Source organism: Periplaneta americana, chromosome 17 (assembly GCF_040183065.1).
Source record: "Periplaneta americana isolate PAMFEO1 chromosome 17, P.americana_PAMFEO1_priV1, whole genome shotgun sequence".
NCBI classification, from domain to species: Eukaryota; Metazoa; Arthropoda; class Insecta; order Blattodea; family Blattidae; genus Periplaneta; species Periplaneta americana.
In genome coordinates, this window is record NC_091133.1 from 70,249,878 (window position 1) to 70,264,037 (window position 14,160).

General features: G+C 36.4%; 1 protein-coding gene across 1 annotated transcript in view; it reads right to left on the minus strand.

Moving 5' to 3' along the window:
- LOC138693029 (protein split ends-like) overlaps nucleotides 1-14,160 on the minus strand; it is an 89,805-nt gene that overhangs the window by 15,166 nt on the left and 60,479 nt on the right. The window contains exon 2 of the mRNA XM_069816545.1: nucleotides 10,378-13,583. Coding sequence (XP_069672646.1) covers nucleotides 10,378-13,583 — 3,206 coding nt within the window. The remainder of the gene's footprint in view (nucleotides 1-10,377; nucleotides 13,584-14,160) is intronic.

The window sequence follows — 14,160 nt, forward strand, 5'->3', positions numbered from 1 at the left end:
CCTACTGCTGATTTTACATCCATTCCAGGCAAACTGGGAATTCCTATGAAAAAGTCTTTTTCAGAAATATCTGTTTATTATTAGTGTAATACATACATAAGGCTCTAAATTTAAATATTCTAATGTTTTAATTTCAAAAGGAAAATATTTTACAAGTTTTACATACTGCATACATTTGAGGCGTTTAGCAAACAATACAACTCTTCTGTTATACTAGGCCTAAAAACTGGACGTAAGTGCAAGTTTGAACAATTAATTACTGAGATTTGCGATAAATTAATTAGTTTAGGAAACTGTATATTTATTATGTATAACTACTTTTGTATATAGATCATATTTTTTTTTTTTGGAATTATTAAGTTTGTGCTTTTGTGAACTAATATCAATAAATCTATCACTATCACTATACTAGGCCTACTGCTGATTTTACATCCATTCCAGGCAAACTGGGAATTCCTATGAAAAAGTCTTTTTCAGAAATATCTGTTTATTATTAGTGTAATACATAGATAAGGCTCTAAATTTAAATATTCTAATTTTTTAATTTCGAAAGGAAAATATTTTACAAGTTTTACATACTTTTTCATTACCGCATACATTTGAGGCGTTTAGCAAACAATACAGCTCTTTTGTTATACTAGGCCTACTGCTGATTTTACATCCATTCCAGGCAAACTGGGAATTCCAATGAAAAAGTATTTTTCAGAAATATTTGTTTATTATTAGTGTAATAAAGGCTCTAAATTGAAGTATTCTAATGTTTTATTTTCAAAATGAAAATATTTTGCAAGTTTTATGGACATTGAATCTAAGTGGTTTTGGCTAGGCATAGGTACTTTTTGTTTCCCTAAAATTTGTAGCGCTTACTCATAGAGAGATCAGCTGTTAATGTATATTTTTCAGGGAGCTATTGTTGAATAAATATTTTCAGAGTCTGCAGTGTTAATTCCAGAGCTCAGAATCAAGGAATTTTTTACTCTGGACTATATTCTTTCTGCAATTTATTTTAAGTACTGTATATTGGGTTAATAACAATTAGCAATAGTTCAAGTAAATATTTTGACTTAGAAATGTCACGGTTGTTTTATAACAGGAAAAATGAAGGACGTTAACTCATCTGTAACATCCGTGACATGGAAGAAACAGCTATAAAATATTTACCGATTATGTTTTTGTGAACTAATGCCATAAGATTTGCGTAGCTTTCACATGGACAATGAGCATGAATCTGTTTTTGCTTGAGGCAGAGACCTGTGTTTTTAGACTTTTTGTTAATAAGATGTAAAGTGAGTTCAAAAATCTTTTAACATCCATGACAGAACCTTTTCTTTATTTTCTGCAATAATAATAAATTTTATTCAAACAATTTTTTTTTCTGTAAAATTATACTTATCTTCTAAATTGATTCTAATAATAAAAGTTGACAAACGTCATTTCATTTTCAATATAATAGAGTTTGAATATAGTAAAAATGTAACATCCGTGACAACTAGAATGGCTGTTTAGCGTTTATTGTTTCCTTGAACCGTCATTGCAAAGGGATACACAGAATGAAAGGAAACGTATTACCACAGTCTAGTATATACAGTCACGAAGCTCAATACGTAGTAAATATGCATTCATAGATAGTTGCTAACCACTAAGATCGCTAATATCGCCTCATTACAGACAATGCGAAATAGTACCGGCACAGTCTATTGTTCCTAGCACCCTCACAACTCAAGCTTCGTGACTGTATATACTAGACTGTAGTATTACATTAATCCATACGAGTTATAGGCTACAGTAGATCACGTCATTACGAGTAAACTTTGCCAAATACAGTGAAATCCAGCTAATTTGGACTTCACTAATACGCGATAATTCGGACAGCACTTTCTTCCTTTCTTTTTATACAAGACACTTGGAGATTAATATTTCACACATCCAAGAAAGAAGTAAATGTTAGGAGTGAAAAGTGTGATAATAAATTCAAAGTGAAGTTTAGACAGTTTTATTGATATGTTTCTCAGTTTCTTAAGATAATGTGCGCCTTAGGTAACTGAAAGTGTTTACTTGTATAAATTTGTTGTAAATATCTTGGACCCTAAGGGATCTTGCCCTCTAAATGCCATGTTTCTGGTTTATCTGTAGAAACTGTTAAACCACATTTTATACATCTTTTTATAATTTATCTATGGACTGTTGTAATGAGTATTCTAAATCTGGTATCAAGACTTAATCATCGGCAAAAAAAAAAAGTGTTTTAAGATCAAAATTTCTTGAGAATTTTGTCCCTTCTTTCTCTCTATAGTTCAATTCAAAGGAACTTCATTAATATAGGTGTTAAAAGAGTGTTGGTATTGATTGAGTTGACTCAGGCGGTAGCGTTTGAGATTCGCACTCGGGAGATCCCGAGTTCAAACTTATTGCTAACTATTATTATTATTATTATTATTATTATTGTTATTATTATTATTACTATCCGTACCCGTGCGCTCCGATGCACATGTTAGAAATAAATATAAAGTAATTACATAATTAAATAGGACGTTTGATCCAGGGAAAATTCGTGTTTGATAGAAGGATAAATCGTTTAATATGTTACTTAATTTAAATTGTATTTAAATAATTAAAATGCGATCATTTTGGTCCAGAGAGCACTCATTTGGTGCAATGACAATTCCTTTAACATGTTTCTTAATTGTTATTACATGCAACCATAGTTTAATGAAGATTGACATATCATTTAGTTTTAATGCGTAAACTTTATATTACTTACTATATGTTTCCACTGAATTATGGTAATAACTTAATTTTAACCCTTGCTTTCTACATCTTCAGTAAATGGCGCTTGGCCCATTATGGTTCTGAACCCTTCAAATAACTTAAATAGTGATACAGCATATACTGTATAGTGGTATTTAATTATATTTCTTTCTTTCGAAAATGTAAGAATTCACGATCTCCTATGTACCATTGCCATGGAATGAATAAATGTGTCTTTTTTGCTACTCATAAATTTTATATTTTGCACATAGGAGTTACTGCAGGAACAACAACGCTATAATCTGAGGCGGCGGTGAAAATGTATTATATTGTTATTTTAAAAGTCTTGTATATCCTTAAATATCAGTCCTATGAAAATTTTGCATAGAATAAAAGTTATCGGAAATCATTAAAAAAAAAAAACTTTTGTTATGTAACATTTTTCATGAAAATCAATAATAAGCGAGATATTTCGATTTATTTAATTCAGGCCCCCTTATAACCCCCTTTTAAATAACGTATTTTGAATGCCATATAGTCTAAAATCTAAGTTACAACGAACTTAATTTATATTCCAATTTTCATCGAAATCCATTCAACCATTATCGCGTGAAAAGGTAACAAACATCCAGACAGACAGACAGACAGACAGACATACATACAAACAAAAATTTCAAAAAAGCGATTTTCGGTTTCAAGATGGTTAATTTTACATGTTAACAACAATTATTTTTGGAAAATCGAAAATTACCAGAAAAATTTTGGCTACAAATTTATTATTAAGTTAGTATAGATTATTCGAAGGAAATGGAATGATATAAAGTGAATAAGAAGAACAATGAATTACGAAGAGAAGGATTGGGCGAAGAAAGAGAAGGCAGATGATTAGGATAAGATGAGAAAAAGAATGAGGAGGAGTAGAAGACGAAAGAAGTGCGACATCAATTATTTCAACTGAGTGCGCACCGCTGCCACGGCCGCTGAGCAGTTTTACTTTCTCAACCTTTGAACGCACATGACATTGCGTTCTCGCTGCCCTCGAAGTTACGCTTCACGATCTCATTCATACACAATGCGACACCGCAGTGCAATGTGCATACTTTCTCATTATACAGCACACACAGTACAGTTAGGCCTGCTACAGTACATGCAAATTCACTTGACACGAGCGGTGCGGTTTTTAGCGGCAAGAGAGCGTCATTAAATATTCTCAATTCTTAGCATGTAAGACTACCAAGTCAGAGAGTCTACGTTCAACTACTGACAGGGCAGTAGATATTTATCGTCTTTTCATAAAATTTCAGCATGTCGCAATTTTTGCATTTGTTTTAAGACAGCGTTTCTCAAAATGTGTGGGTTCCGCGAGAAAATCCTAAGGTTTCTGCGAGTCCTAAATAGTTACTAAATTTTATTTCATATTCAAAAGATACTATAAAATTAATTAAAATATCAGGAAAATATTAATCAATAAAAATATGAAAATCACCGATGATGATGGTAATAATAATAATAATAATAATAATAATAATAATAATAATAATAATAATAATAATCCGCAAACGATTAGAGAAAACATGGAAATTCTACTTGAAGCAAGTAAATAAATAGGTTTGGAACTAAATTCCGAAAAGACAAAGTATATGATTATGTCTCGTGACCAGAATATTGTACGAAACAGAAACATAAAAACTGGTGATTTATCCTTCGAAGGGGTAGAGAAATGCAGATATCTTGGAGGAACAGTAACAAATATAAATGACACTCGGGAGGAAATTAAACGCAGAATAAATATGGGAAATGCCTGTTATTATTTGGTTGAGAAGCTTTTGTCATCTAGTCTGCTGTCAAAAAATCTGAAAGTTAGAATTTATAAAACAGTTATATTACCGGTTGTTCTGTATGGTTGTGAGATTTGGACTCTCACTTTGAGAGAGAAACAGAGATTAAGGCTGTTTGAGAATAAGGTTCTTAGGAAAATATTTGGGGCTAAGAGGGATGAAGTTACAGGAGAATGGAGAAAGTTTCACAATGCAGAACTGCACGTTTTGTATTGTTCATCTGACTAGGAACATTAAATCCAGATGTTTGAGATGGGCAGGGCATGTAGCACGTATGGGCGAATTCAGAAATGCTTATAGAGAGTTAGTTGGGAGGCCGGAGGGAAAAAGACCTTCGGGAGGCCGAGACGGAGATGGGAGGATAACATTAAAATGGATTTGAGGGAGGTGGGATATGATGATAGAGACTGGATTAATCTTGCACAGGATAGGGATCAATGGCGGGATTATGTGAGAGCGGCAATGAACCTCCGGGTTTCTTAAAAGCCATTTGTAAGTAAGTAAATAATAATAATAATAATAATAATAATAATAATAATAATAATAATAATAATACCAATAGTTAGCAATAAGAATTTCCAGTGAAATAAATGGGAGTGCACTGTTGTATTGCACAATATCCAGTGTTTCAGAATAACACTTCTTAATTTTCAGAAGTGATAGGGCATGTAATAAATACTTTTTCGTAATAAAGTAATGTCCGGAAATGCTTCCGTATCTAGACATAACGATACGAATGAAATGAGGATTGTAGAGAATCTCAACATTAGAAGTAACTGGGCTATTATCGCGAAGACGCTTATCTAGCCTTGAAAATGTTGCATGACAAGGAATATGACGCTGGGATATGTTGCTCCGCATAAATTCGCCGTGCCTCATTAGCACTGTCGTAAATTGCTCCATATGCCATATGCATGTCTGCTAATCCAACATTTTGTAAACCGATACATTTTGAATTACTGAAAGTTTATAAATAGATCTGACAAGTTATTTTGTGACATAAAACGAAATCACATCAATTTCAATTGCCTTCTTCTTCACTTCATGATATAGGCAAATACCTGACTATTACGCCTTCAAAGATCTTCCAGCCATCTCTTCTTTGGTCTGCCTACAGATCTGTTTTCTTTAGGTTTATATTTCCATATTTGTTATAGTTAATCTTGTACCTGGCTTTCTTTCTAAATGTTCTTTCCATTGTCGTTTATAATCTTTTAATCTCTCATCCATGTTAAAGTTAAATAAAAAAATGTAATTTTTCCCTTATGCCTTCGTTTTTTATGTGATCTAGATTTGCACATTTTTAACTCCTCTCAAAAACTTCATTTCTGAGGCCTGTATTTTACTTTTTTTTTTTTTTTTTTTTTTTTTTTTTTTTTTTTTTTTTTTTTTGTCGTCAGCAGTTCACTTCCGTAAGATAGATAGGTACAGCCGTAACATTGTAGAATTTTAATTTTGTATCTCTACATACTTCGTTTCTAAAAGTAAGGTTAATTGTTCCACAGATCTTCTGGAATTTAATTTCATATCTACATATCATATCTCATAATTTTTATCATGACTAACATAATTTCCTAAATGGTTAAAATGGCTTACTTGTTCTATCATGTTGTCGTTTATTATTATCTTTGTTCTTCTTGTTCCTTGCCGCGAAAAGTCATTACTTTCGTTTTTGGCCGATCGTGTTTTTCAACGATTTTATCGATGTTCTTGGTAGGCCTTGTAAGTTAAACTTACAGCACACGTGAAGTAAGTAAATAACAAATGAATAACGCCTATCAGCAAATACGAATAAAAACAAATGAATGACACCTACCGACAAATAAACTAAAATGATTAATAATAATAATAATAATAATAATAATAATAATAATAATAATAATAATAATAATTCACTTTTTATTAATATCGACCAAAAAATAGTATGCAATACATGTGTGTTAAGTGCTACTGAAATTCGGAAATCGAAAATACTCGACTTCGTGTCATCTTTTCAAACTTTCCCTCGTTTCTGTAAATCTCATTTACCACACTTGTATCGCAATATACTACATTTTGTAATTTAATTTCTCATATTATAGTATATTGTTTGCATATTTGATTAAGTTAAACGTATCTATAACAACTAATCAAACTTAATCAACTCCAATTGTTTCCAAGATAATAGGAATAGCTGAAACACAAAAATTGAAGAGATCATGAACGATAACAAGGAACATGAAGACTTTTACCCTATTGCTACAGTCTAGTTTATACAGTCACGAAGCTCAATACGTAATAAATATGCATCCATAATTAGTTGCTAGTAGGATCGCTACTATCGCCTCATCACAGACAATGCGAAATAGTACCTGCACAGTCTATTGTTCCTAGTACCCTCGTGACTGTATATACTAGACTGTGCTATTATTACACGAAGCTTGAGGTGATGAGAGTACTAGGAACAGTAGACTGTGCCGGTATTATTTCGCATTGTCTGTGATAAGGCGATAGTAGCGATCCTAGTGGTTAGCAACTATCTATGGATGCGTATTTCCAACGTACTGAGCTTCATGACTGTATATAGCCTACTAGACTGTGCTATTACATCTATACGGAAGTATTTCAAGACACTACTTTATTAAGAAAAATCGTTCAATTACATTGCCTCTTTCACATCTGAAAATTAGCAACAGTTACTTTGAAACACCTTGTATGTATAATGCAAATGAAGAGTTGCTGGACTCAATAAGGTGAAGGTGAGCGGCAAACTCATCGCATTTAGAGAGGAGAGTGGATGATACAATACTGGAAAGTGATGAGAAGGAAAGGCGCCGACTACTTCCACGATTCCTCAGGCAAACATGTCTGAAGAAAGTGTTTAAATCACGAGAAATACGAGGGTGAACTGCAGTCAAGGAGATACACAGTATAGTGTAAGAGTAAGACATCCCTACTTATTTCTCCTTACTCTGTTTCGATTTCCTTCTGAGAAGTGGAAATTCATTCCCTTTTGACAGTAAATAAGCCTTTCTTTGTATTTGCTTTTTGTCGTCCTAACTAGCGGTCTGTTCCATTATGATCACAAGATTAGAAATTCCCGCTGGCCGACTGTCCTCATGGACTATCTCGAAAAAAAAGCAAAAAGGACAAAACTGTATCAATGTTTTTGTATGAAATATCTAAAAAAAAAAGTCCACAAAAATTAATGACATTACTTGCGGTTCATTCTGTATATTCTTCAATGTATAGTTCTCTTTTAAACTGAACGTATTATTGTATTACTCGACCGACGCGAGTGAAGCCGCGGGCGTAATGTGAACTATCGCGATGCGGTATTACGAATGCAGGAGAAGTAGCGCCACGGCTCCGGGCTGCAGGACTACCCTGGCCTTGGTCGAGTAATACTGGTATTTTAAGCAGGAAATATACTGTACGTTCAACAGTCTGACAAGTCTTAGATTACGTATTATGAAATTTCGAAGAAAAATAAATCCACGAATGTTCTCATCATTGAATAACTAACTTAACATGACGTTCACAATTTTCTTAATTATCAATAATTTTGTATAAAACATTACTGAAGAGGGTTGTGATGATTTCCAGTGGAGAAAGCTACATTATAGGAAGATTTGAGAAATTAGCAAATCAAAGTTTATCCATATAATTGTCTTATTTGATAGAAAGTTGGCGAGTAGACATTTAGCTGAATAAATAAGATGAAGATAAATATAAATATAATTATCCAACGTACTTCGGAAATCTGTGATTTTTATTGAATCTTAAAATTAACTTCTGCCTTTCGCAGTTGAGCATCTTTAACGTTGCGTGTAAATAATCCTAATGGGTTGAATTCCACGTTAAAACCAAGGGTTCCACGTCTCCCAAGAAGACGGCAGCTAAAAAGACATGTTTGCGCCGAAGGAAAAGAAGTCTCCTCAAAAGACAAGGGCTAGAGTGCCGACGAAGTACCCATATAGTCAAGTGACCTATGTCCTAAATTGCGACAACTCATTCTGCCTGTTTTCCGTGGTTTTTCTATGAAGCTAAGATAAATGGGATAAGCCTTAAAAGAAAGTGCCACTGATCTAGCCTACAATGAATTCCCCCTCACCTGTTTAGACATGTTCAAAATTAATGATTCAGAAGTCGGTACCTTGACTTCCATTTGTCTTCTTGGGGACGTATTAGCGAGCTAATTCGACCTTCACTCTCATTCGGCCTAAGAGTTCGGTTTTCCTGACAAGTAACGAGTGCGATGTAGTCCTTTCCCTGTCCTTAGGTGAACCTCCACTGCTGCTGCTAAACCCTACTCAGGACTGTGCTGTGTAACATCTCTTTTCCTTTAACGTGGCACCTAACAAGATAGTCCATCTTTCAGCTTTTTACTTTCAAACTTTTCTGTGTTTCTGGCAACAAATTAGGTGGCCTACTGCTTTGTACCTCACATACATTTTTCTCCAAACAAGAACGCGCGCTCGCGTACTGTTTAGTTATTTTTCCCCTTCCTTTGTCCTCAATCGATTCGATCCCACTTAAGGCATGCATGTTTGTCGGATGTGTTGCCTTAGGTTAAAGCACGGCGTCGCGTTTATTCTACGTTGTATTCTGAGTTCTATCGTGTGTCCATGAATTAATGTCAACTCGAAAAATCTCAAATGTGGGCTTGAGATAAACTCTGCTAATGGCATGAAAACCAATAAACATTTGTTTCCCTGAAATTGGTGCTGCCAATATATTGGAAAATGACAAGGAAAAATAACTATCACATTATCCACAGCTTTGTAGTCAAAGACGTTAGAAATATATAGATTCCAACTTAGATGTCGATATAATAATAATAATAATAATAATAATAATAATAATAATAATAATAATAATAATAATAATAATAATAATAATAATAATAATAATAATAAAATATTCTTTGTAAGTTTATATTTGAATAATTCCCTAATATGTGAATCACATTTAACGGAGATTCAATGATGCGTTAAACCACACAGTGAGAGAAAAATACTTTGTAATTTTGACTACGGTACTTTATAAACGGATGTATGTTCTTGCCTACAATAATCATTACACTTATCATTAAAAAGTAACGTACAAATTAAAAAAAAACAATAGGTTCACTACATTATTAATTTTGTTTTTTTTAAGAAGAGTTTGAATAGACGTCGTGACTTTCGTTTACCAACCAAGAGTCTCTCATTATCTTCAATTAAAATACAGTAAAGGACAGAAAAATGAAGAGATAACATCAATATAGAATACATGAACAGACAGTATTAAAATCATCTGAACATCAGGCCTATAGGTGAACAATTAGCAAAGACTCGAAAGTGGAACGAAAAAATGAGGCTGAAGCTATACAATGTCACAAGATCTAATCCATGAAAAGAAGAAAGTTTCTTAAGGGGACACTCAACTTAAAAATTGGAGAAAAAGTGTCATAGAAATGAAAAATTAAATTTCTACACTAATTTACGTGACAGAACTAAATCAATACGCAGAATTCTTCCCCTATTCCTTGAGAAGTCACAGTCAAATGCAAAAAGCCAAAAAATAAAAAATGATAATTCAAAGTGATATTTCAATTACTGTTTGATTAAAAATTGAAATTTTTTTATTTTGAAAAGTATTGGATCTAATGAGCTGAGATTTTGCATGTTACTTTCCATGTGTATATTAAACTTTTTCTCCAAATTTGAAAAAGATTGGTCAAATAGGAAAAAAGTTCCAAAATATAGTTGAGTGTCCCCTTAATATCTATATACTATTTCCAACATTACTTAGTTCTTATTTCACTTACCCTGCGACAAGCAGCACGATAGACTGTCGCTCTGGCTCAGTTTTCTTCTCCTTCTCAAGCCACTTCTTGTAGTTCTCCGTGGTCGGTTCCTTGACCAACTCCTTAAGGACATCTCCAGCAACAAACTGCACTCCTTGAACTTCGACCGGGGCAGCTCTACCCGACCTGTCAGAATCGTCGACAGAATGGCTGCCTTGTCCCTTCTGAAACTCGTAGTCAACAGGTGCAAGTACTACCACGCTAGTCACATTTCTGCCCCTGAGCTCAGGGACATCTGGCAGAGGAAACTGGGCACCACTCACTTTGAGCGGTAAATAGCGATTGTACTTGGAGTCATTGAGCACCACGGGATCCACATGCGTTGCATCTTCACGCACATATTTCTCAGCAACCTCTTGGCCCTCAGCTGTAGCTGGGTCAAAGCGCACTACTTTCATCTCAACTGGTGCCTCTGAACCGTTGACAGAGACGATGGATGGTACTGGTGCACTTTCAGCACCAGCTGCTCCACCTCCAGCACCGTAGAAATTCTCTAAAGCATGGGGAGGTAAGTTCTCAATTGGAATATCTCCAATTTTATCGTAATCCAATATTTGAATGTCAGCATTGCTTAAGATGCCTGAAGATAAAAGCTGTTGACGTAGATCTTCTGGTACTTCATCTGGCAAGGCTGCTAATGTTTTAGGATCAACGGTTGTTATTTCATTTTTATTTGTAGTTGCTTCTGTGTTAATCTGCGGCTGTTTCGTTGTGGTAACTGTTGTTGGTGCTAGAGTACTTGATGGAACTAATGAAAACACTTTCTGTGGATTTGTGAAGTTGTTACTAAATGAAGTCGAGAAAGATGGTTGAGGCTGCGGACGATTTAATGTTGACTGACTGAATAAATGCTGTTGATTTTGACTCTGCTGTTGGAATAACGGAGACTGTGTTGGTAAATTGTGTGGAATTGGTTGTTGATGTTGTTGCTGTTGAAAATTTTGTTGGAAGTTGTTCGTACTTAATAGTTGTTCTTGGTTTTGCTGTCCGTTTGGTGTAAGATGCAACTGCTGTGAAATAGATTTCACTATTTCTCCTCCAAATGGACTTTGCTGTTGCTGCTGCTGCGGTTGATGCTGCTGCTGCTGCTGCGGTTGATGCTGCTGCTGCTGCGGTTGATGCTGCTGCTGTTGTGAGAATAATTGTTGCTGTTGTTGCTGTGGGAACTGTTTTATTTGTTGTTGTTGATGTTGTTGTTGAGGAAGAGGAGATTGTTGTAAGTGTTGCTGATGTTGCTTTTGTTCTTGTTGTTGTCTTTGTTGCTGTTGAAGTTGGAGCAGCTGCTGTTGCTGTCGTTGCTGCTGCAACAATTGCTGCTGATGTTGCTGTTGCTGCTGTTGAATATGCTGTTGTATGACACTCTGAGATTGCAAATTGTTTCGTTGTTGATCAACTGGATGTGTGAAACCTGAACCTTGCTGAATTGGAAATCCAGGCTTCACTTGATCTGGTGCAGAAGACGGTTGAGGGAATGGCGGACGTTGTATATTTTGTGGCTGTTGGAAGGATGGGCGTTGCAGTGGTTCTTGGAAAGGAGGACCCTGCGGAAGAGGTATTTGCTGGGACTGTTGAATCTGCAGAACTTGTGGACGCTGATTGGTCACTGGTGGTTGTTTTTGTGGCTGACGTTGTTGAAACTGAAATGGAGGTTGCTGGAATTGTTGATGAGGGAATGGTGGTCTTTGTTGTTGCTGTTGAGGAGGAGGTGGTGGTGGTGGAGGTGGAGGCAAATGTCTAAATGGAGGTGGTTGCTGGGAAAAGGGCAGCTGCTGTGGTGAAGGTGGTGGTGGTGGTGGTGGTTGTTGAAATGGTGGTTGTCGTTGGTGAAATGATGGAGGGTTGAAAGGTCTTTGGAAGTTCGGAGGAGGTGGAGGGAAGGGTCCTTGCTGCTGATGGAATGGAGCCTGGCGATGTTGTGCGTGCAATGGGCCAGGTGGCTGTTGCTGGAAAGGTTCCGGTTGTCTCTTGTGGTGATCATGATGGACAAAACTTGGTCTCTGTTGTTGTCCGATAGGATTGCGAGAACCGAAACCTTGATTTGGAAATACGACAGAAGGATGAGGTGCTGACTGTTGTAGATGATCTTCGTGTGAATCATCATCATGTGGATCACCAAAAGTTACATGTAGTCCTGAACCATGATAGGTTTCTGAATCTGGACGAATGATAGTTCTCAACGTTGTAGTCGAAGGTGGAGGTGGCGGCGGTGTGGGTAGATGTGTTGCATCTTCTGAAGCAAGTGGATAATGATCCTCTGTTTCAGTGTTACTGGAAGGAGTCACTGCTGGTATAGGAGGATCGTAAATAACGCCACCTTCTTTGCCATATTTAGACGGGTCTTTCTTATACTTGACATAGAATACTTGTACAGGTTCTTTCGTAGGTGGGCGTGGAGGTGGGGTTGGTGGAGTTGGGGGAGGCGGAAGAGTAACGTTGGACTCCTTCACTATTATTTCTATAATAGGCTCCGGTTCTCTCAAATAGTATGAACTCTCGTCATAAGGGTACAGATGTTGGGAGCTCAAATGACCGGCTTGAGGTTCGTTGTCATGAAAACCAGGTGACTCTGGATTACGTGGAATTTGATTATTCACAGCATGGTCAAGGTCCTTTCTAGAGGTTTGAAGGATATCTTTTGTCCCTGCTGTAGGAAGATCACTTGAACTGACATGTTGACTCTTGTGAGAGTGATCTAGCGGAAGGCTAGGTGTAGCAGAAGGTTTCTTTACCTGCTGAAGATCATTAAAACTGGTTTGATCTGATGTCTTCCCAGACAAAGCCTGTTTCTGTTGGTGATAGAGAGGATCGCGTTGAGAATACTGTACTAAGGGCTCCATCTGGACTGCATAGGGTGGAGCGGGAACGGAATGGGGGCGTTGTCGCCGTACAGGTGCTCCTGGATGATGGACTCGAGTTTGATGGCGGATGGTGATCGGTGGAGTCCCGCGATCAAAGTAATGTGTCGATATGGCTACCCTGGAAGTTGCAGTGGGACCTGTCGAGATACGGCGTTCAGCAGAGCCGTACGATCTGGGCAGAGGTGGAAAGAATTCCAGTGTCCTCTTTCCTCTGGCAGCATTAGCATTAGCTGCGTTGTTGGTTTTATCCTTGATGACGTCCGGCTCCAAGGCTACCGCCATTGCAGCGGCGGTAGCCCACAGCAACGCCTGGAAAGAATAAAAACATGCAGTTAAGAAACTAAATTCTAGCAAATGGTGCTGTCTCGAGTAACGTCTTTAACCAACTTGGAGCAAAACTAAAGCTAAATTAATTACAGGTTATGATTTATTATTATTATTATTATTATTATTATTATTATTATTATTATTATTATTTTATTATTATTACTGACGGCCGAGTAGCTCAGTTGGTAGAGTAGCTGGCTACGGACTGGGTTCGATCCCGAGTAGTGACGGGATTTTTCTTGTTGCCAAACTTTCAGAACGGTTCCGAGGTTCACTCAGCCTCCTATAAAATTGAGTACCGGCGGGGGTAAAAGGCGGTCAGAGCGTGGTGCCGACCACACCACCTCATTCTAGTGCCGAGGTCATGGAAAGCATGGGGCTACCTCCATGCCCCCCCCCCAAGTACCTTCATGGCATGTGACGGGGATACCTTTACCTTTTACCTTTTTTATTATTATTACTATTGTTATTATTATCATCATCATCATCATCATCATCATCATCATCATCATCACTCTTACCTACATTCATGATTAAATCCTTTAGCCTGTTTCATCCT